Consider the following 20,828-nt stretch of genomic DNA (forward strand, 5'->3'; position numbering starts at 1 on the left):
AAATTAATTTATTTAATTAAAACCAAGTAACAGTGCCCCCCGCCCTCCCTAGGTGGCATTTCCTCGCCGCACGTAAATAGCCGCGGCGGAGGGCGGGAGCAGCCGGGCCCGCACGGCAGCGGCCGGGGGCGGCGGGCGGCGACTCCGCGAGTGTTTCGGGGAGGGGGAGCGAAACGGTGGCGGGGGGTGGCGTGGGGACGGCCACGCACGCCGTGCCGCGTGGGCGCGGGCTGACACACCAGGTGGAGGAGTGCGAGTACGGCGGCGGGGCTGGGGGGGGGAGCCGCCGTGCGTGCGTGTGCGAGGAAAGCTGACGCACACACGCGTGTGTGTGGGTGCGCGGGGGGAGGCGGGCGCACACGCACGCTCGGAAGCTCCGCTCCGGGGGCGGGGGGCCGGCGGGTCGGCAGCACCTGATGGCCGCCGCCAGCTACGCCGGTGCCCCCCCCGCCGTGTCCCGCCCGCCGGGGCTACGGCAGATGGCGAGGACCAGCGCCGGGGACCGCCGTGCCCGCGCCCCCGGCACGCTCCGGGCTGTGTGCGCAGGGAGCAGCGGCCGGGGGGGATGGCGGGGGGAGGCGGGCCCCGCTGCGCTCGAGGGGGGCCGGAGGCTGTGGGCGGGAACGCGCCCTCGCGGAGGGGCGGGAGGGGGGTGGGGGGGCGAGGCTCCCGCCGCCCAACGGCGCGTCGCTGCCTCGCACTTGAGGGCCCGCCCCGCCGCCCCATTGGCGAGCGGAGCCGCCCGTCGCGTGGCGCGGCGGCCAATGCGGGGCGGTGCCGGCGGCGGCCGCGCCCCGCCCCGTCTCGGTGTGTGAGCGTCTCGGTAAGGCGGCGGTCACGTGTTGTTTTGCTCTTTAGTTGGGGCACTCGGTGCGCGATGTGTTACTTACGGCGAAACTCCCGCCGGCGCCGGCAGCAGCCGCGGCGGCAGCAGCAGCAGCAGCGGCCGGGGAGCGGCAGCGGCGCCGCCTCCGGTAGCCGAGCCGGGGAGGACGCCGGGCGGCCGCCGGTAGCACCCGCTGCCTAGGGGCGACGGCGGAGGACCTCGCTGCGGCTCCGGGCGGCCGCGCTCTTCCCGCGAAGGAATAACTTTATTTTTCCCGCTTGCTTCCCTCTCCCGCTCTTTTTCCCGCGGCGCTCGGCCCCCCAGCCCCGCGCGGCGGCGGCGGCGGCGGCAGCGAGAGGAGCCAGGCGGCGCTCCCGCTGCGGGGTCGGGGATGGCGAGCCCCGCCGTGCTGGGGCTACTGCCCCCCCTGAGCTCCCCTCCCGGCCCCAACCTGAACAACAACAACAACAACAACCAGGGCGTGAGGAAGTGCGGGTACCTGCGCAAGCAGAAGCACGGCCACAAGCGCTTCTTCGTGCTGCGGGGCCCGGGCGGCGGGGAGGAGGCGGCGGCGGGCGCGGGGGGCGCCCGGCTGGAGTACTACGAGAGCGAGAAGAAATGGAGGAACAAGTCCGGGGCGCCCAAGCGGGTGATCGCCCTGGACTCCTGCCTCAACATCAACAAGCGGGCGGACGCCAAGCACAAGTACCTCATCGCCCTCTACACCAAGGACGAGTACTTCGCCGTGGCGGCCGAGAACGAGCAGGAGCAGGAGGGCTGGTACCGGGCTCTCACCGACCTGCTCAACGAGGGCAAGGCGGCCTGCCTGGGGTCCCCCCATCGCCACCTTGCCTCCCCCTTCTCTGCCTCCTGCAGCGCGGCCGCCGCCTCCCTGGCCGCCGCCGGCGAGGACCTCAACTACGGGCTGATCACACCGGCCGCCGCTGCCTATCGGGAGGTCTGGCAGGTGACGCTGAAGCCCAAGGGCTTAGGGCAGAGCAAAAACCTCACCGGCGTCCACCGGCTCTGCCTCTCGGCCCGCACCATCGGCTTCGTGCGCCTCAACTGCGAGCTGCCCTCGGTCACGCTGCAGCTGATGAACATCCGCCGTTGCGGCCACTCCGACAGCTTCTTCTTCATCGAGGTGGGGCGCTCGGCGGCCACCGGCCCCGGCGAGCTCTGGATGCAGGCGGACGACTCGGTGGTGGCCCAGAACATCCACGAGACCATCCTGGAGGCCATGAAGGCGCTGAAGGAGCTGTCCGAGTTCCGGCCCCGCAGCAAGAGCCAGTCCTCCTCCTCCTCCTCCTCCGGGGGGGCCGCCGGGCCCGGTGGCGGCGCCTCTGCCACCCACCCCATCACCGTGCCCGGCCGCCGCCACCACCACCTGGTCAACCTGCCTCCCAGCCAGACCGGCCTCCTCCGCCGCTCCCGCACCGACAGCCTCGCCGCCGGTGCCGGCACCAAGTGCACGCCGTGCCGGGTGCGGACGGCCAGCGAGGGCGACGGCTGCCGGGTGGGCTCGGTGGCCGGCAGCCCCATGAGCCCGGGCCCCGTGCGGACCCCCCTCAGCCGCTCGCACACGCTTAGCAGCGGCGGGGGCCGGCAGGCGGGGAAGATGCTGCCGGTGCTGGCCGGCGGCGGCCTCCAGAGCAGCCGCTCCATGTCCATGCCCGCCTCCCACTCGCCCCCCTCCGCCACCAGCCCCATCAGCCTCTCCTCCAGCAGCGGCCTCGGCTCCGAGCCTGCCCACCCCCATCACCCGCAGCGCCCGTCCAGCGGCAGCGCCTCCGTCTCCGGCTCCCCCAGCGACGCCGGCTTCATGTCCTTCGATGAGTACGGCTCCAGCCCGGGCGGCGACTTGCGGCCCTTCTCCTCCTCCTCCACCGCCAGCAACCGCAGCAACACCCCCGAGTCGGTGGCCGAGACCCCCCCGGTGCGGGACCCCGGGGGCGGCACCGACCTCTACGGCTACATGGCGATGGAGCGGCCCCCGAGCGGCCGCCTCTGCTACCGGCCCTGCCCCGACGCCGCGGCCGAGAGGGGCCATCGGAAGCGGACCTACTCCCTGACCACCCCGTGCCGGCAGCGGCCCGCCCCGCCGCAGGTCTCCTCCGCCTCCCTCGACGAGTACACGCTGATGCGGGCCACCTTCGCCGGCAGCGCCGGCCGCCTCTTCCCCTCCTGCCAAGCTGGGGCATCCCCCAAAGTGACCTACACCCCCTACCCCGAGGACTACGGGGACATCGAGATCGGCTCCCACCGCAGCTCCGGCAGCAGCAGCACCAACCTGGGGCCGCCGGCAGGGGGGGGAGGAGGAGGAGGAGGAGGGGGAGATGATGACGGCTACATGCCCATGACCCCCGGCGTGGCCGCAGCCTTAGGACAGGGAAGCCGGGGCAGCGATGACTACATGCCCATGAGCCCCACCAGCGTGTCCGCCCCCAAACAGATCCTGCAGCCCCGGGCGGGGGTGAGTGGCGGGTCCCCCGGGAACGGGAGCAGCTACAAGACCAGCTCGCCCGGGGAGAGCTCCCCCGACGATAGCGGCTATATGCGGATGTGGTGCGGCTCCAAGCTGTCCGTGGAGAGCTCGGACGGGAGGCTGAGTAACGGCGACTATATCAATATGTCCCCTCGGGACCCCCAGCACGGGCCCCAGGCTCCCTCCCTCACCCCCCCGGACTTCTTTTTTGCCCCTTCGGGGCACGGGTCCAACGAGCCCCCCAAGCCCGGCTGCTATTCCTACAGCTCCTTACCCCGCTCCTACAAGAGTCAGGGCCTGGGGAAGGACAGCGACCAGTACGTCTTCATGAACTCCCCGGGGAGGATGATCCCGGAGGAGGCAGTGTGCGGAGCGGGCCAGTCGCCCGCCGGCACCTTCGCCCCCTCCAGCCACACGGTGCCTTCGCCCCTGCGGCACAGCCGGACCGAGAGCTTCCTGAGCCAGCGGTGCCAGCGGGCCGCCCGGCCCAGCCGCCTCTCTTTGGAGACCTTGCGGACGATGCTGCCCAGCATGAACGAGCACCCTCTGCCGCCGGAGCCCAAGAGCCCCGGCGAATACATCAACATCGACTTCGGGGACGCTGCCGTCTATTCTCCCCCCTCGCTGCCCGCCGACAGCCCAGCCTCCTCCCTGGGCTCGGGCACGGGGCAGAGGCGCTCCCCTCTCTCTGACTACATGAACATTGACTTTGGGTCGCAGTCGCCCTCCCAGTCAGGCACAGTCTCGGTGGGCTCCCTGGAAGCGCTCTCACCAGGCTCTTCCTCCAGCACCAGCCAGCCAGATGGGCGCTACCTGAAGGCGGCTGTGGGGGTGGCTTGTTCGTCCAGCCCGTCCGATGGCGGGGATTACACCGAGATGACCTTTGGCATGGCCACCACCCCACCCCAACCCATCGTTCAGAAACCAGAAAGTGCCCGTGTCAACAGCCCCACAGCTGGGGTGAAGAGGCTCACCCTTTCTGGGGTGGAGGCTTTCATTCTCACCAGCCCTCCCCCAGACCCGAACCGGGGAGCCAAGGTCATCCGGGCGGATCCCCAGGGGCGCAGGAGGCACAGCTCGGAAACTTTCTCCTCCACCACCACTGTGACCCCCGTGTCCCCCTCCTTCGCGCACAACCCCAAACGGCACAACTCAGCCTCGGTGGAGAACGTGTCCCTCAGGAAAAGCGAAGGCCTGGAGGAGGAGCAGGGTAGCAGCCCCATGTGCCGGGAGACCTCCGCTGGCTTCCAGAATGGCCTCAACTACATCGCCATCGACGTGGTGGATGGGACCCTGGCAAACTGTGACAAAGCCAGGTTGAAAGCCAGGAACGTCCTGAACGGGGGCGTCAACGGAGTGGAGATGAGCGCCTATGCCAGCATAGACTTTCTGTCTCACAACCTGAAAGAAGCAAGTGCTGTGAAAGGTGAGTAGCTACGTCTGACAGTGCCTGCCATGTGTGTTGGTGCTTAGTGTTTGTTTTTCACCGCGGGGTCGTGTTTTGTTGGCTAGAGCAGTATTCCTCCTCGCTTTCTTAAAATCTTTTCCCCCCCAACATGTCCTGTAATAAACAGTTTTGGAGGAACTTGCGGGCTTTTTATATGAGGAAAAGTTTAATTTGGGGCTATTTCTTCATGTTTGAATTCTACCATGCTATTATTATGAGTGTATATACTTCTGGGTACCCCAATAGAAGCTAATGTTTACACAGTTACTGTGTTTGGGTTGTACTTCAGAGTTTTCTTATGTAAGATCTTGGAAAGTGTTTGGAAAATGCGACCAAAATAGTTTATGTTAATGCAGCTTCTAAATACTATTTAAAAATGTAAAATGATTTAGTTAAAAACCAGGATTCTTGGACTAAGGACATCAGATCACAAAAAAATCCTTGGCTCTCTAGCTGGGAAGGTCAATCATACCAAAATGAGAAGGATAGATTTAATATCTTCGTTTTGAAATACCTTATCTCTTGCAAAAGTTTAACAGTAAATCATGGTGAGCATGGAATGTGAATTTGAAAAAAAATATAATTCTTTCCAGAAGTCACTATATGCGTGAGCTGTTGAATGTTATATCACACATTTTGCTTGAAGGCCCACCCTATGGTGGTGTGTAACTATGTTCCAGCTGGCGGCTCAGTCCCAGTGTGAATGACCAGTTGGTTGGCTTGCTTTTATATGGATTGCAAATGCTCGGTGTTCAAAGACAAAAGCAAACCGAAGAAATCTGAAACTTAGGGTGAGAGAGAATTCAGGTTTTAATTACGTAGCTGTTCCTTTGTTGAGGTGCTAGTTAAGCTGTTTTTAAAAACAAAACAAAAAAAACCCACAAAGAAATACCACGCCTCCACCACCCCCCAAAAAATAGCAGCCTGCCTCCTCTTAGCCAGAATTTGTACAAAAGTGGGGGCTGGTTGAGGAGGGCACAGAACAGCCAGTCTGTCAAGGATTAAAAGTTAATGGTGAGACACTGTAGGGATTCTCTTTGCTCCTGAATTTATGCAAGACATGGTACTTTAAACCCGTGTGCTTACAGAGCTGTAATACATGTTTATGGGTCTAGCTAGGTGAAATGACGTACCACGTAAAAGTAGTTGCTTGGAGGTGAATAGGTATTGCTTCTGTATTCACAGTGCTGATAGAGGTCATCAATGATAAGCAAACAGCCACAGTTTGTAAGAACCACTTGCAGTTTTTTTTTTTCTTCTGTTTTCTTAGTAGCTAGCTGATTTTGAAGAAGAAATATTTTCTCTTTTGATAGGAAGTACAGGAAGATGGAAAAGATGAGAGATCCACCGTTTGCAGAGCAAGCTTTGAACCTAATTAAGACGAGAGGATTGTTGAATGAAATGTCAGAGTTTGAAAGGATGAACGCTTATTCTGAATGACTGGAAGGGTTGAGGGCAGAGCCTTATTTGTTGCTTTTCGTTTTGCTGGGGTCATTTTCAGGATCCCTGTGGCTTGACCTAGACCATTGCGGATGCTGCAGTTCCCTCTCTCCTTGTCCAGCCCTGGGACTGCGCTCCTGGGCACCTACAAACTATCGTGCCCCTGCCTTTGCAAACTGCTTTTTCACAAAAAACGAGTTTTTCTTGAGCCACCTACAGCCCCAACTGCAAACCAAGCCCCATGTTGGGAAAGAGCTATTTCCACAATGTTCACCAAACTGCTGACCCTAAAGGGGGGGGTGGGGGGAGGGGAGCGGGCACCAGTTACCGAGAAAACCTGGAGTGGATGGGAGCATGGCCATCATCCAGGCAAAAAGCAGGAATGAAAGAGTCGGCCGGTCAGATAAGCAGGGGCAACCGGCTGCTGTCCTTACCATCCAGTAAACAAAAGAATAATACAATAAACACAGCCGTGTTCATTTGGTACACGGCGTACAGAGAGAGTTCAGTTCTGCTCTGTATTTGTCAAAAGGTGGTCATAGCCTTACCTTATTTTAATGTTTAATCTGCATGCATATTTATTTTTCCTCTTTCCCCTAAGCTTTTAAACGCAGCCCACATCGACAAGTGGTGCGGGGAAGCTCGTTGAGATTTACTCTTTCTGTAGGAGGCAAGGCTGTCTTCACCACCACCCTGCTTCCCTCAGATGCCTGCATGCCAGCGGGGTGGGCTACGGGGCTCAGGAATTAATGTAGCCAACATCAGGCCAAGGCGGTAAGGAAAAACTTCACACGAGCATCATCAGTCAGCAGTGTGGAGAGTTAGGTACCAAAAATGGGGTTTCAGGTTAATTGCACTTGGGGCAGGCAAACTGGAAAAGTCATAGTGTGATAAAGGAGAAATATATAGCAGACAACTTTGTAGGTGTAAGTCGAATCAAGTCATTAACTTTTGCAAATTTCCCAGTTTCTCTTTTGGTTTTCATTGGGATTTCACACCAAAGTTGTTTACGGAAGGACTTCTGCCACTGTTTAAAAAACCACCAAGTATCGTGCCAGTGTATCTGAATTTCAAACATTGTGATTTGGGAGACTACTAAGAATTTAATGGTTTACAGAGAAACACATATGCAATTTAAAGAAAATTGTATTTTGAGCATAAGCAAGATTATTTTAACACAGTAGTAATTCAGGTAGATTTGAGAGAATCTAATTTTGTAAAAATTAATGGTTTGCACAAGAGACAGCTTATATATAATCCGCATTGTTTACTTAGTTGTTTGCACTTTTTTCAAATTTTATTTTAAAGTGAGAAGCTTTACTCCTTAAAAACTTCTTCAAAAACTGAGAGGTTTCTAGCAATTTTAAAACAATGGAGATTCCACATATATTTAATATTTAGAACAGGAGAATCTCAGAGATACAGGATATACAAACAAGCTCCTTATAATTGCATTCTCAGTAACTACTATTTTGATTTGAGTAAAATACATTTTTAAAAAAACAGTTTGAAATCTTCCTTAAGGTCTGTAGCAGTAGATGTGTTTTTGTGTGGATAAGTGTTTTAAGGGAAATTATTCGTATCATTTAAAGGTGGCTGGTTTTCACGTGTAGCTTGTGTCTCTGCTATCAGTAACTTGCCTCTGCTGTAGGGAGTGCTGTGCTTTTGGAAATCTCTGTCCGTATGATCTTGTGGCAAGAGCAAGTGAGTGCATCCACAGCTGCTGTCAAAACAAAAATTAAAAGGTTGCTTGAAATTATTGGTTCGTTTAGTTTTTCTGTGTTCTAAAAGTGTGCAAATATTTAAGAATTGGAGAAACACTTGCCTTCATCTGATGTGTAAATAAAATAATACTGTTACTGGCTGGTTAAAACTTGTTACTTGCTGATACTTAGCCTTTTGTTCTTAAATTATAACTGCTTTTTTTGCTTAAAAACATATGAACTGTGTATGGTTTTCATTATTTATGGAGATACGTAACACTCATTTTTTCTCATATAGTGTAAATTATTTATTCCAGTATATTTATGACAGATTGCACCCAATAATTATGTGACCTTTTTATGATGGATCTTGGTTCTATTGAAGTCAAATGGGAGTTTTGTCTCTATTTCGGTGGAGTTAAGATTTTACCCTTTGTGTGTAATCATGAAATTCTTAAGTAAAATTCCCATTAAATTTAGTGGGTGTGTAATAGGGAATTTTGCTTAATTGAAAACACCAGAGTTGGATGGGTTATCTTTAATTTTGTTTCCTTTTTCCATTAACAAAATGCTCTGTAACTTGTAAATGTTTCTAGTAGCTGGTCTAGTTTTCTAAAATTGAAGAGATACTATGTGTAATGGTGCAAAAAAACCTGAGGGTTGTTTTCCTCCTGTGTTAGTTTCTTTTGTCTTGATTTATTTAAAGAAGTCGTCATCTTGTAATGCATCTACTTAAGATCGTAATAAGGTGATTTTTGATAATAACGACCCCCCCCCCCCGCCTTGTCAATTAGCTTTTACTTTTGTGAGGGTTTTATGATTGCACCTAAACAATAAAAAGCCTATCTTAAGAAATATCTTTCTGTGTCTTTCTAATGGCATTTTAAATTATTGAAGACATAATCCTTGTTTCCTTTTTCTTTGGGATTACTTTGCACAATGAGTTATATTATTAAGGTGGTTTTTTTCCCCTCTAATATGCCAACTGCCATGAAGTCTTGGTTCTCGGAGCAGGATGAGAATGTTTAATTGTTTCATTTTAAAATGACTTCTTAAAAGTATTGAAAGAACTATATGCTGTGTTAGAAATCTGTACATCTTTTAAAGTTTTTCTGAATAAATTAGTTCTAGTAATTTAATACTCTTACTGGTAAGTTCTGCGAGAACATAAAAATTAACAGCGGAAGGAACTGAACTACCTTTAATACCTTACATAGTTTAATTTTTCTTTTTAACCTCTTATGCTTAGAATTAAAAATTTGAGGTTTCCTTTTACAACCTCTAGAAATTCACATCTTGTCTCTCAGATTGCACTTCACAGCCAACCAAACCCAAATGGTTAGGTCTGAACCTAGCAGTGCCACTCATGAAACGCAAAATGTAAACTGAAGTTATCTAAGATTAAAATGAAGCCTTTGATATTTTAAATTATGCTGATTATACGGATGTCAGCTTTTTACAAGCAGATAGAGTATTAAAATGCGTGACATCTATTAGACTTTTATTTTGCTTTATACTTTAAATTATGTTTAGCTATACTGCTCGTAGAAAGAATGTCATGGTTACTTTGAGTCATTTAAGATAAATTGTTATAGACCAAGTTGAATGGTGGGTTTGTTCTAAAATGAACCAGTACAGTCATTGCTCAAGGCAGAGGAAATGCTTAGGTTGATGATTGCTTCTGATTACTTGATTTCTTTCAAGATAGCTACAGAGACTAACGTTTGCTTGTAAGTAAAATGGATAAAGGAATGTTTGAACAGAAAGAGTATTAGGACATGTTTTTTATGTTGGTGGTGGTTGGTTTTTTTTAATAAGGAGAGAATAATATGGGTTTCTTTACACTTGATTTACTATTATTTTTAAAGAGCATTAATTACACTGGAATGCTGAAGTGGTTTAAAAGTTGAAACGCAGCAAGCATCCACAGAAAAATTAAGCTAGAGTTAGTGTATGTAATCTAACTTTCCTCCCTCTTCAACAGTTAAATGGCAACATAGGCACATTCAGGTATTTTCTGTTTATACCAGACTTTCTCTAAAGCACCATAAATATGTTTCTTTTTAAAGTAATAAACACACAAAGAAATGGCTATATCTGGGATCTTTTTTTTCCCCAATTTGTGGAGCTATAATATGCTTTTGTACTGGTTGTCCATATGTTTTCTCTTTGTGCCTAGGTGTGTTGTGTATTAGTCATGATACACTTCAGCAGAGTTTGTGGAAGTTTTAACATTATGTTGACGACATGTGTGTAATAGCAATTTAAAGTGAGTATAGTGACTGATTTGATAAATTGGGGTGTTTAATTATGAGGGTTTCACAACTCTTTTTATTGTAGTTTCTTACAGTGTTTGCTTAGAAGCAATCTGTGTACACATGGAAATCAGTAGCATCCCTTGAGTTTTTAGAAGAGGTGTAGTGACCCCAAAGTTTAGATAAGTTTTGTTTGTGTGTCTGTTGTCTGGCATGTAGTTATTTTTAAAGTTTTTGTGCATATGTATGTAGGGGGTTAAGAGTGGCAGCCTTGAAAAGCCAACTTAGCTGAGTTGTCCCCTTGCTGACAGTTGTTGTAAAGACTGGTTTTCCTCCTGTAGCCTTTCCAAAGGAAAACTTTTCTTGTTTTTTTACACTCTTGCTTATCTCGACTGCCTTTAGCTATCCAGCATGTGGGTATCTTGGGTTAGTCAGTCCTCCAGGTGCTTTCGAGAACCAGCAGCAGTAAAGAGAAGCAGCAAGGGTGACTGCTCCCACATCTTTTAAACACAAGTTATAAAGTAGCACGAATTTTCCCTGGCATTTCTGTCAGCTATAGAGGTGTCCTGGTTTTGGCTCACGCTATTTTCACTGTTATTCTCATACTAAGTCCAGAACACAGAACTGTACCAGCTACTAGGAAGAAAATTAACTCTATCCCAGCTGAAACCAGGACAACAGGAAACCAGGATTACTGGTTTAGATTGTATTTGCAGTTTCCACGCTAATTTAGGTAGGATGAATCCCTTAGTTGTAGGGTTGTAAGTGTTTGTATTTAAAGCAAGCTTTTAAGGCTTAGTATTACAAGCCCGATCCAAACCACAAAGAAATGAATTTAGAGATTGCTTACATCTTTGTAGAGGCTCACCTAAAAAATAGTGCTAACACATATAGTAACTTTTGGGGCTCACTGAAAGATGGATGTAGTGCGTAATCTCTGTGTTGCCAGTTAGACAGCAATGAATAACTTTCCTGAAAAATAGGAATGATCACAGCAACTAGTCTGGTAAGTGTGTGCACATTTGCATGGAATTGTGCTGTTGCTTGGTAGCTGAGGTGAAAAATGGGCCACTAAACTAGCACTGTTTAGGAAAGATGTTCAATCTGATCATGAGAAATCCCTTTGGGAATCGATTTAAAAGACCAAGAACAATACTCAGAGTTCTGTTACTATCCAGGTTTTTTTACTTTCAAAAAATTTTTTCAAAACAGATGTTCTCAATTTTTCATCAGTGATGACGGCCAAAATTGTGTATAGGCTTATCAAAACCAGTAATTAAAAAATCTAGTTCTTGTGCATGGTGAAGGGCAATACGCTCTGGAAAGAGATGCATTCAAGCTAATAGTGGGGAAGTACTTTCCAAAATAAACATCTTTAATACTAGGATGGCTTTTTGTTTGTTTTCAAATCCAGATTTGCCTGTCTTGGTTAAATAAAAGTTATTTTAGAGTGTGTTTTTTATCTCAGTAAATCAATCACAGAAATGGTTAAGAGGGAAGAAAAAGAAAAACCAAGCCCTAGACCTAAGCCCCCACCTCTGATGGTAACATCTACATTGTAGAAGAGTAATGCAATAGCTTGATTCCATAGATTAGGAATGATTCAGTGTTTTGTTTACATTATTTGTCAATCTCTTCAGCATCCTAGAGGAGAACACTTCCTTCCTGGCAGATGGCAGCCCCAGGGCCATGCACCTGCCATTACAAGCACTACGCACTAGTAATCTACCCCAGCATCGCTGTTGACAAGAGGCTAATGATTGGAGACTGTCTGCCTGACAGCCTAAACAAAATAGGAACATATTTGTCCTTCAGCGAGGGTCTGAGAGATCTTAGGAAGGACAGTCAGGACAGTATACTGAAGAATTGTAATAGAATTTAATTCAGACCTCTTCAGTAGTGTGTGCAGTGTGAGCCACTTTGAAGATGATGCTGCAGAAAACAAACGATGTCTCAAAGAAAGGATTTTCTGTTTCTCTGGCGGAGTGATCACTGACTTTATATTAATAGCTCTGTGTTGGTGGGAGGAAGGCTTGTGTGCGGGAAGCGGGGGGTCGTATGTGCTTGTGCAGGGTTCTGTCTTGTGCTGGTAAATGGGGCCAAAGTGGTGTTGTTAGAGAGTCAGAATGTCTCTTTAATTGTTTGAGTGGTATGTTTGGTGCTTGCATAATGCATTCCCGTTTCAATCATTTGATTTGTAATACTATATGTTTTTATTATGTCATTAGGCCAGCGTGTCTAACTTTACCTTTTGTTCATTTCTCTTACATGTTTATGAGTGCTTGCTTTACTTCTTTGAAATGAGTGTGGGCGATATTGCTAGGGGACGCTACCCAAGGCAAGGGTCTCTTTGAAGTAGGCCAGGATGTTCTTTGCTAAATTTAAAAACTACCCAAATATTACCCAGAGTTTGTAGAGTATTAAGCAGGATTACATGACGCATGGATTAGACATTGTTGAGCTGCTTGTTTTTGTTTGAAGGGGTCAGAAATGGAGGCACTGGGGCTCTAGCATGATGCCAAAACAGCAAACTTGCTGATACCAGAAACAGCCTAAGTTTCTTAGAAACAGTAGAGCACAGTGGAGAATTTTCCAAGCTTTTCCAAGTGATGCTTTAGAAAAATTTGTTTGATATGTGCCATGATGATGAGTGTAAGGTATGAAACTCATTGTTCCATTGGGTCTTAATTTCCAAATCTGTTTCACAGATACTTTAAAGTAGACTAAGAACAACACTGTAAGTGCAACTTCAAGCAGAGGACTTTGCTTCTCTTCAGTCAAAGACAAATCAATAAATCATTCCAGTAACAGTGGGAAAATCATGTCAATGAAATAAGATCTAAGCAGTTTTAGATTTGCCTCTTGCGTTGTGTCCTCCTAGGCAGTGTATTATTTAAAACCAGTGTTTAAGGCAGTCCTAATGTTCGGTTTAACCCCTCATTAAATTGGGTAGCATTCTCAAACGAATGTATGGAATGAGAATTCAGAAGATTTTTTTTTTTGTTTGGATCCAGGCTTTTGCTCACCAGAAGTCATAAGACTGATTGAACAAAGACACCTGACAGTCTTTTGGGGGAGAGTTAGGCTTAACCCTTACGTAGCAGACAGTAGTGTTGAACACTTGCTCAAGAACAAGAAAGCAATAATGATGCTGGCTTAGTCTGCCTTCCCTGATGGAGATAACTGAGGTTATAGAAAGTTATTTGCAATAACTGTTAATGCTACATTTTAGCATTATTTAAAATAAATAAGAATAGAATTGATAAATGGATGCAAACTGCATCAGTTTGCTAGTTAATGCAAAACCCTTTACATCACCAAGTTGACTGCTTCAACTACCGTGGTCTCGCCAGTGCTTGAATTATTGAGAAGTTATGGTATAAATTTCTTCTGTAGTCTTTTTATCATTTTCTCTGATACTGGTTTTTTTTTTTTTTTTTTTTTCAAAAACTCCAGTGAGTGGTTCCAGTTTACTTTAAAAGGCAGACCAAATGTCAGGTTATGTGTCTAACCAAAACTTTCACTGATACCCAAAAGAGACTCCTTGCCAGAGAATTATGAGATTTGGATCTGGAAGATGGAGGTAGAATTCTTCTGTAAGGTGGTTGCACTTGGTTGTGTTAGAATGTCATTCATTTTTTACAATGTAAACATCTGGAAAAGTTTATAGGAGGGTGGATTTGCATCTTTTACAACAGGTTTCAGTCCTGAGCAATTACTTCTGCCAGAATTAATGAAATATAACTATAGGAATACTGTCTCTTTAACATAACAAAAAGTTACTCTTTTATTGTAACAATCTTGTACAGAAACTATTGATAAAGATTTCTGATGGTGATTAATATTAAAAGTTTGTGAACTATGGAAAGTCACTTTATTATAATAATTATTTACAACTAATCAGTTTTGATATAGCATAAAACTGAACATTTATGTTTGGATTTGGAATTAAACTTGTGTAACTTAATACATAATTCCCTGTCATGGTTTAACCCCAGCTGGCAATTAAGTACCACACAGCCGCTCACTTATTCTACCCTGATGGGTTGGGGGAGAGAATTAGAAGAATAAAAGTGAGAAAACTCGTGGGTTGAGATAAAGACAGTTTAACAGGTAAAGCAAAAGCCACGCATGCAAGCACAGCAAAACAAAGAATTCATTCACCACTTCCCATTGGCAGGCAGGTGCTCAGCCATCACCAGGAAAGCAGGGCTCCATCACGAGTAACCATTACCTGGGAAGACAAATGCCATCACTCTGAATGTTCCCCCCCTCCTTCTTCCCCCAGCTTTATATGCTGGGCATGATGTCATATGGTCTGGGATGTCCCTTTGGTCAGTTGGGGTCAGCTGTCCCGGCTGTGTCCCCTCCCAACCCCTTGTGCACCCCCAGCCTGCTCGATGTGGGGTGGGGTGAGGCAGAAAAGGCCTTGACTCTGTGTGAGCACTGCTCAGCAATAACTAAAACATCCCTGTGTTATCAACACTGTTTCCAGCACAAATCCAAAACATAGCCCTTACCATCTACTGTGAAGAAAATTAACTCAATCCCTGCCAAAACCAGCACATTCCCTCAATGATGAAGTTACAGAATTAGGGCTCATGTCTTTAACAATAGTTATAGAGAAATGGCTGTGTGGAGAAGCATTAGGAATAAACATGTAATAAAAAATGTACATGATCCCGAGGCACAGAATACTCAAGAGAATTTGCTATAAACTCAAAATGGTTAGTACTTACTACATTATAATCCCAATACTCTAACAGTTACTCTCACAAATACCACCGAGAGATTCTGACATGCACCAGTGAGTGCTGGTATTACACTGCTTGCTTTTGGATATCTAAAGAAAGGTAACTTACTACACTGTTTTGTTTTAATCTTTAACTGTCAAATTAAAATCCTGTCAATATAAGCTTTTAACTTTAACTGTAGCTGGTGTATTTTTAAATAAATAGTAGATTGTGTGGGTTCTAAATAAATAAATTGGTAGTACTCAGTTGTTGAATGTTAGCCAATAGGATGATTTCCAGATACAAAAGCAGCAATGTATTTTAGCACTAAGTGATTTCTAATCCAGGTCCTCTCTTAATTTTTTTCTGTTAGTATGAATGTTCAAGTCACAGTAAACTAAAAGCTTTGTAAGATACGGTAACATGAGATTGTCAATCCGTTATTTAAAAAAAGAAAAAAAATCATAACATGATAGTAGTGAAATAGCTGGACTTTTTTGTTATTGATTTTTAGTAGAACTAGAATTCAGCCCTCAGGAAGTAAATTGATGGACTTTTATTTTAATAAATGTATACTTGACTATGCTAGGAAGTGGAAACAATAGACTTAGATCTTGCAGCTTGAGTGAGCATGGTCAAACTGGTGTGCCTGGATGCAGAGGGAGCTGGTCTGTGCTGTGAATGAGCTGTGTAGGATGTTTAAATACCATGCTGCTGTTTGATGGAGTTGTTGCGAGAAGTCATTTAGGGAATAATTTCAGACTCGCAGAAGACTCTGGAAATCTTGAGTCTGTTTCATGGGTCACAAACATGGCAAGCTTTAATTTGCCGTACTGGCTGTGTGGGTGCTGTGTTGTCATATTAAGAGAAAATACTGCAACATTTTCTATTCCTCTTACTCCTCAGTAGATGTTTTCCATTTTCTTTGTACTCATAGAATGGCTATTGTCGCTTTTACAATGTGGTAACATTTCAACCATACCATTTTAAAAAACATATTGAGAGTTATTTACATGGTGTTTCTGGTCATGTAGACTCAGGCCTATATTCTACTTATTTTTACTCTGCCAAAGAAAATACTTGTATTGATTTTTACTAATAATTTCCATATCGTTACAGTGCAGCTTGCTCTGTTTCCTTAATTAAACATAGGAAGAACAGAACGTTGATGTTTAAAAAAAAAAAAAAAAAAATGTGCTGGGACTTTAGAACGTGTACCTGGAAAATAGTCAGCTCTTTGGAGGATTGATGTGTAGGAGACAACTTTAGACTCTCCACCTTGAGCAGAGTGAGGTGTAGACATCTTGTCCTTAGTCGAGTATCTTAACTCTGAAGATGTTCTTGGTATTTCCTGTTAGTTTGCTTTAGATCCCAGCCCCTTACCAGGCTTGTCATCTTGAGGCATTTTCCCATTTTGTAAAGGGCTATTTGAGCAGCCGACGCTTCTTCATGCGGCTCTGGAGGCAAAGTTCTATTAAATTCTGAAGATGGCAAAACAGTAGACAAATAAGTCTTTTATTGAAACCGTATGTTAAATTCTTTCTTTGCAATCTTTTAATATTTTTTTTAATCATGTAAACCCATTGTTTTATTGGAGTGTGAAGTGGCTTCATCTCAGTCATTAGTGTAGCTGTGGTTTTGTGTGTATGTGTATGTACCTGAGTAAGATCTTAATTTGGCTTCTGTAAGTCAAAGAAACATTTCACATTTTGGTATGTCTCAAAATATATTAACTTGTTATTTGCATCAGATACAGACAAAGCAAATTCTTATCTGGGAGAAGGAAGTAAAGGGTATTTGATACATAAAGCCTGTTGTCTCATCCTAAAAAGAATTCTATTCAGTAATTGTTAGTTAATCCAGGAGCAGGAAACATGTGTCCAAATTCTGTGATTTAGTTTAGGAAAAACACTGGAAATAAGTGGTACCCATATTAGTACAGGATACAGCATAGTGGGGCTATGACTGTAACTGTCGGATGAACAGCATTGCCATCTGTCTTTTAATTCTGAAATTCTGTTTCTTCATTGGGTCAGATGCTACCAGAGTTTTTTTTTTTCTCCTAGTATGTGTGTTAGTCTTGGTGTATGTGGTGGCACCTTTCTTAAACTTCTCCTCTGCTTTTGTAATGTGGTAACTTTTTATTTGACAGAGGTTTCCAAGATTTTTCATAGCAGTGATGAGATATTAATAGGGAGGCTTGGAACCATTTCTCTTTCTCATGTATTGTCTTGGGTCCCTTTTTGGGCCATTTGTGACCACATAATATCTTTCTGGAATAGTGATAATTAATAGCTTGAATTAATTTTTTCAATGTACTTTAATTAAAAATAGCTACTGGAAATATACTGATATGGTATAAAGTAGTCCATGTACTGTAATTTGGAAAGCTTTGATGTGGAGGAACTAGTCATTTACAGCCTGTTTGTGTTGGTTTTATCTTATGTGTGTTTTATAGAAATTTATGGGTGATTTTGCCCAAGTCTTATTCCTGCTATATAGGAAAGTGTATCTGTTGTCTCTTGTCTCAAACATAGGTGGAATGTGGAAGACACTCTCAAAATTGTTGTGCCTTTTATTAGTGCCTCAGGTTGATTGGTTGGTTGGTTTTTCCTCCTTGTAAACAAGTATCTTGTGACTGCTGCAGAAAAGTTTTGGTAGGGTTGTTTAGCACAGACGCAATGGAATTATTTGCAAGCTGGGGGAGAATATTCCAGAGGAGACCATTTATTCATGCTTTTCCTGACAGGTGTTGTGTAATTCAGCTGTGCTGGGCTTCTGTTTTGGTCTGATGGACACAAAAGTATAATTAAAAGGCAGAAATATCTTCGTCTGAGGCCGCAGGATGACCACAGGACTTCAAAATCTTAGGGGACTTTAATGTAGGTGTTCTGAGTGAAGCTGCTTAATGCCTCCTGTGTTGCACATTCCAGGTCAAGTGTCTCCAGTATGTCCTAAGGGTCCATGTTCCTGTTTTAGATTTCCACATACATGGTGGGTTTTTTGGTCTGGCCAGTATTCTTGCATTTTAAGTAGAACTGAGAGGTTTGGCCCGTTCTGTAGACACCTCATTTGCACCTTATAGGAGCCTACCGAAACAGTCCTCTTAAAATAGGGATCTGGCATCCATAAGTAGTCACTGGAAGGATACAGGTGCCTTTTAAGTATTGAAGAGGCTGGTCAAAGCCAGACTTGAAGATTGGCACAAATCTGTCTTCCCTGACTATAGAGGGAGCCTATACACTTGGCGTAAATGGAACATCTAACTTCCAGAGGTCTGTGGCTTGTGAAATCAAACTTGCTGTGTGGAGTCTATTTTAAGCAGAAGGACTTGAAATGAGACTGATATTCATATGTGGATCAGCTGGCATAGCTAAGTATTCCTGCCTGACCTGGACTGTACTCTAGTTAGTTGATGATGTATTGTACTTGTTCAGTAAATGTGAAATTAAAAGGGATTTGTGTTTTCTCTAGCTATGCAGCTGCTGCACTGTTGGCTGAATGCTTTTCAATATATTTCCTGGTCAATCACAATATGTGAAATATGCAGTCGTATCAGGGCCTTAGCACTTGAAGCAAACTTGGGCTTTAAAGGCACAGATGCCTTGGAGGAAATGCTGGTATTTTGCAATGTATTTCTTCATGTGTGTTGTCTGCGATCTTTCCTTTCCCATTCTTTGCAGAGCATCCTTCTGAAACACCATCTTCACTTTATAAAGTCTCACTTACTGCATGGTATCCTACAGGAAGTTAAAGTTCCTTAATGTGAGGTCCTGAAGTGTTCATCACACCTATTTGAGATGTCCTAAGCAGCTTTAAAGAGCTGGGATGCTGTCAATGGGAGGAAATACACGCAGGTCTTTACATACTGGAAAACCTCCCTGAAGCGTAGGGGAATTCTCTGCTGAGCATCATGGGACTAGAGCCAAACTCTTAAGTATCCCATCTTAAGTGACAAAGATAGTTTTTAATCTGTTTTATAGAAACAGTCCCAGCAACATAATACAATTTCAAAAAGATGACAGTGTCAGTTATATAGTCGTGTGGTCAGATATATTGCTATAAGTAAAATGTATTTTTCAAAAATGCTATATGAGGTACCGATGAGCCTATTTAAGAAAACTAAGTGTCATTGGTTGCTAATAAACATATTTACTGGCAACAAATCAGGGGAGCCATAAAATAAAACAAAACAAAGATACCTGTGTGAGAGCACTTGGGAGAGGAAGGAAAAACAGAACTGGTGAAACAGTAGAGTACAGCTCAGTTTGTGTAAATATTTACTGAGAGCTCTTGTAATTACAGAAGAAAGTGCATCTTGCTCTGGAGTTAGCAATATAGCACATAAATGTTGCTAAAGTTTTTGGTCTTTTTTTTTTTAAAAGTCTCTTTGAAGTTTTGAGAAGAGTGCTGTGAAAGCACACTATACTCTGACAGCATGGTATTTTTCATATTTTAACAAATATTTTTTTTTTTTCTTGGGGAAGGTAACCTTTTGTACTGCAGGTCTGAAAAATGATGAAATAAGTGCTGTTTTCTAAGCTGAGATTCACTGCATGTCTCAGATACTCTTGTTGCTTAGGGTAGGTAAAATTTGACATTCTGCATTCACCTTTTTTAGCTGCCTTTCTTAAAAGTGAAGCTTTAGCATCTGTTTGGTCTTGCAGAGCTAATGAATGTGGGCTTGCTTCACTTTATTTCTGCAGTAAACTATCAGATGAGGAGGATTCAAGGTGCATCTGATGGAGCTGGGAACAATCTCATTCATTCAGTACAATCTGTGTTTCTTGCTTGAGAAAGAAAGTAAAATATGAGTAAATTACCAGAGGAGGTAATTACTCTATATGCTTTCTGCTATCACAAGTTATTTTATGGCCAGCTTCCAATTTTTAAAACTGGTGTTCTCAGAAGATAAATTTTAACAACCAATGTTACTTTTCTAAACAGTTTACTAAGCTTTTTGCCTCTGCTTTCCAACAGAGTATCGGTTAACCTCCAGGAGTGATATATGGATGATATTTATGATGCCCATGTGACAAAAATACATCCTCTCCTTTTATGTTTTAACATAATACTAGCTTCTGTATGCAATACAATCCATATCAGCTTCAGAAAGGAATGTGAATTCATCTCAAGATTAAATTCAGAGCAGGAAGTTACAGGTGCCCCTGTTTGTTTTAAAAATGCAACATAATTTTTTTTTTTTTTTAATTTTTCTAACATATCTTAGAAATGCATTTCATGCAAGGGAGAATACAATCCAGTTTGTAAATAAGAAATCTACAAATAAGTTCTTGGAGACATTGTTTTGTTTTGATTACTAGGGCATTTGTTTATTGAAGGAGTAGTAGGAAATGTCTGCTGGGGGACTCTGTTAGAGAAAGAGTGGCTGTTTTCAAGAAGGCTTATTGGGTTGCTGTAGAGTGATAAGTATTAAGGCTCAAGCAGATGAAGCTGTTGAAATCAACAGGGACAGGGCACCTCGCTAAATTTATGAATCTGGCTTTCAGACAGTATCCACTGTGCCAAGCGTAGCTGTGGGTTGCAAGCCTATAGTCCCAAGGAAGTTAATGAGAGCTCAGCTCATGGTCATTAATGAGCTGGCTAAGAGTACCTTTATAAACATTATCTGGAGAGATGGATCATAGCCCCACTGTGTACCTGAGAAAAGGATAAGATGTTTTGATCATTCCCTGTGGAGGTATTATGAAGTATTTGCTTAAACTCAACTCTTTTGGTTCTGGGCTCTGGGATGTGTCTCCCAAATCCCATGTCTGAACTGTGGGAACAAGGCATGTTCCAGGTCCTGGGTTCATGGCATGGACACTCCAGACCCCTTCTGACTGCATGGAAGGTGACAGAAGGCGGCCCGGGTTTGCATCATCCCCCAACCCCCGTCCTGTCCCCTGGTACTCATCTAGGGGGGAAGCCCAGCCTCA

At 45.3% G+C, this 20,828-nt stretch overlaps 1 protein-coding gene across 2 annotated transcripts in view; it reads left to right on the plus strand.

The window, feature by feature from the left end:
* The first annotated feature begins 851 nt into the window (after positions 1–851).
* Positions 852–20,828, plus strand: part of IRS2 (insulin receptor substrate 2) — a 38,552-nt gene continuing 18,575 nt past the window's right edge. The window contains exons 1-2 of one of the 2 annotated variants that reach the window (XM_074859290.1): positions 852–4,737; positions 6,072–8,758. In XM_074859290.1, the coding sequence (XP_074715391.1) occupies positions 1,218–4,737; positions 6,072–6,097 (3,546 nt within the window). In that variant the 5' untranslated portion in view covers positions 852–1,217 and the 3' untranslated portion in view covers positions 6,098–8,758. Of the gene's footprint in view, positions 4,738–6,071; positions 8,759–20,828 lie in introns of those variants that run through there. The other variant, XM_074859291.1, reaches the window with a different exon arrangement.

The sequence above is a fragment of the Strix uralensis genome, chromosome 2, assembly GCF_047716275.1.
Source record: "Strix uralensis isolate ZFMK-TIS-50842 chromosome 2, bStrUra1, whole genome shotgun sequence".
NCBI lineage: Eukaryota > Metazoa > Chordata > Aves > Strigiformes > Strigidae > Strix > Strix uralensis.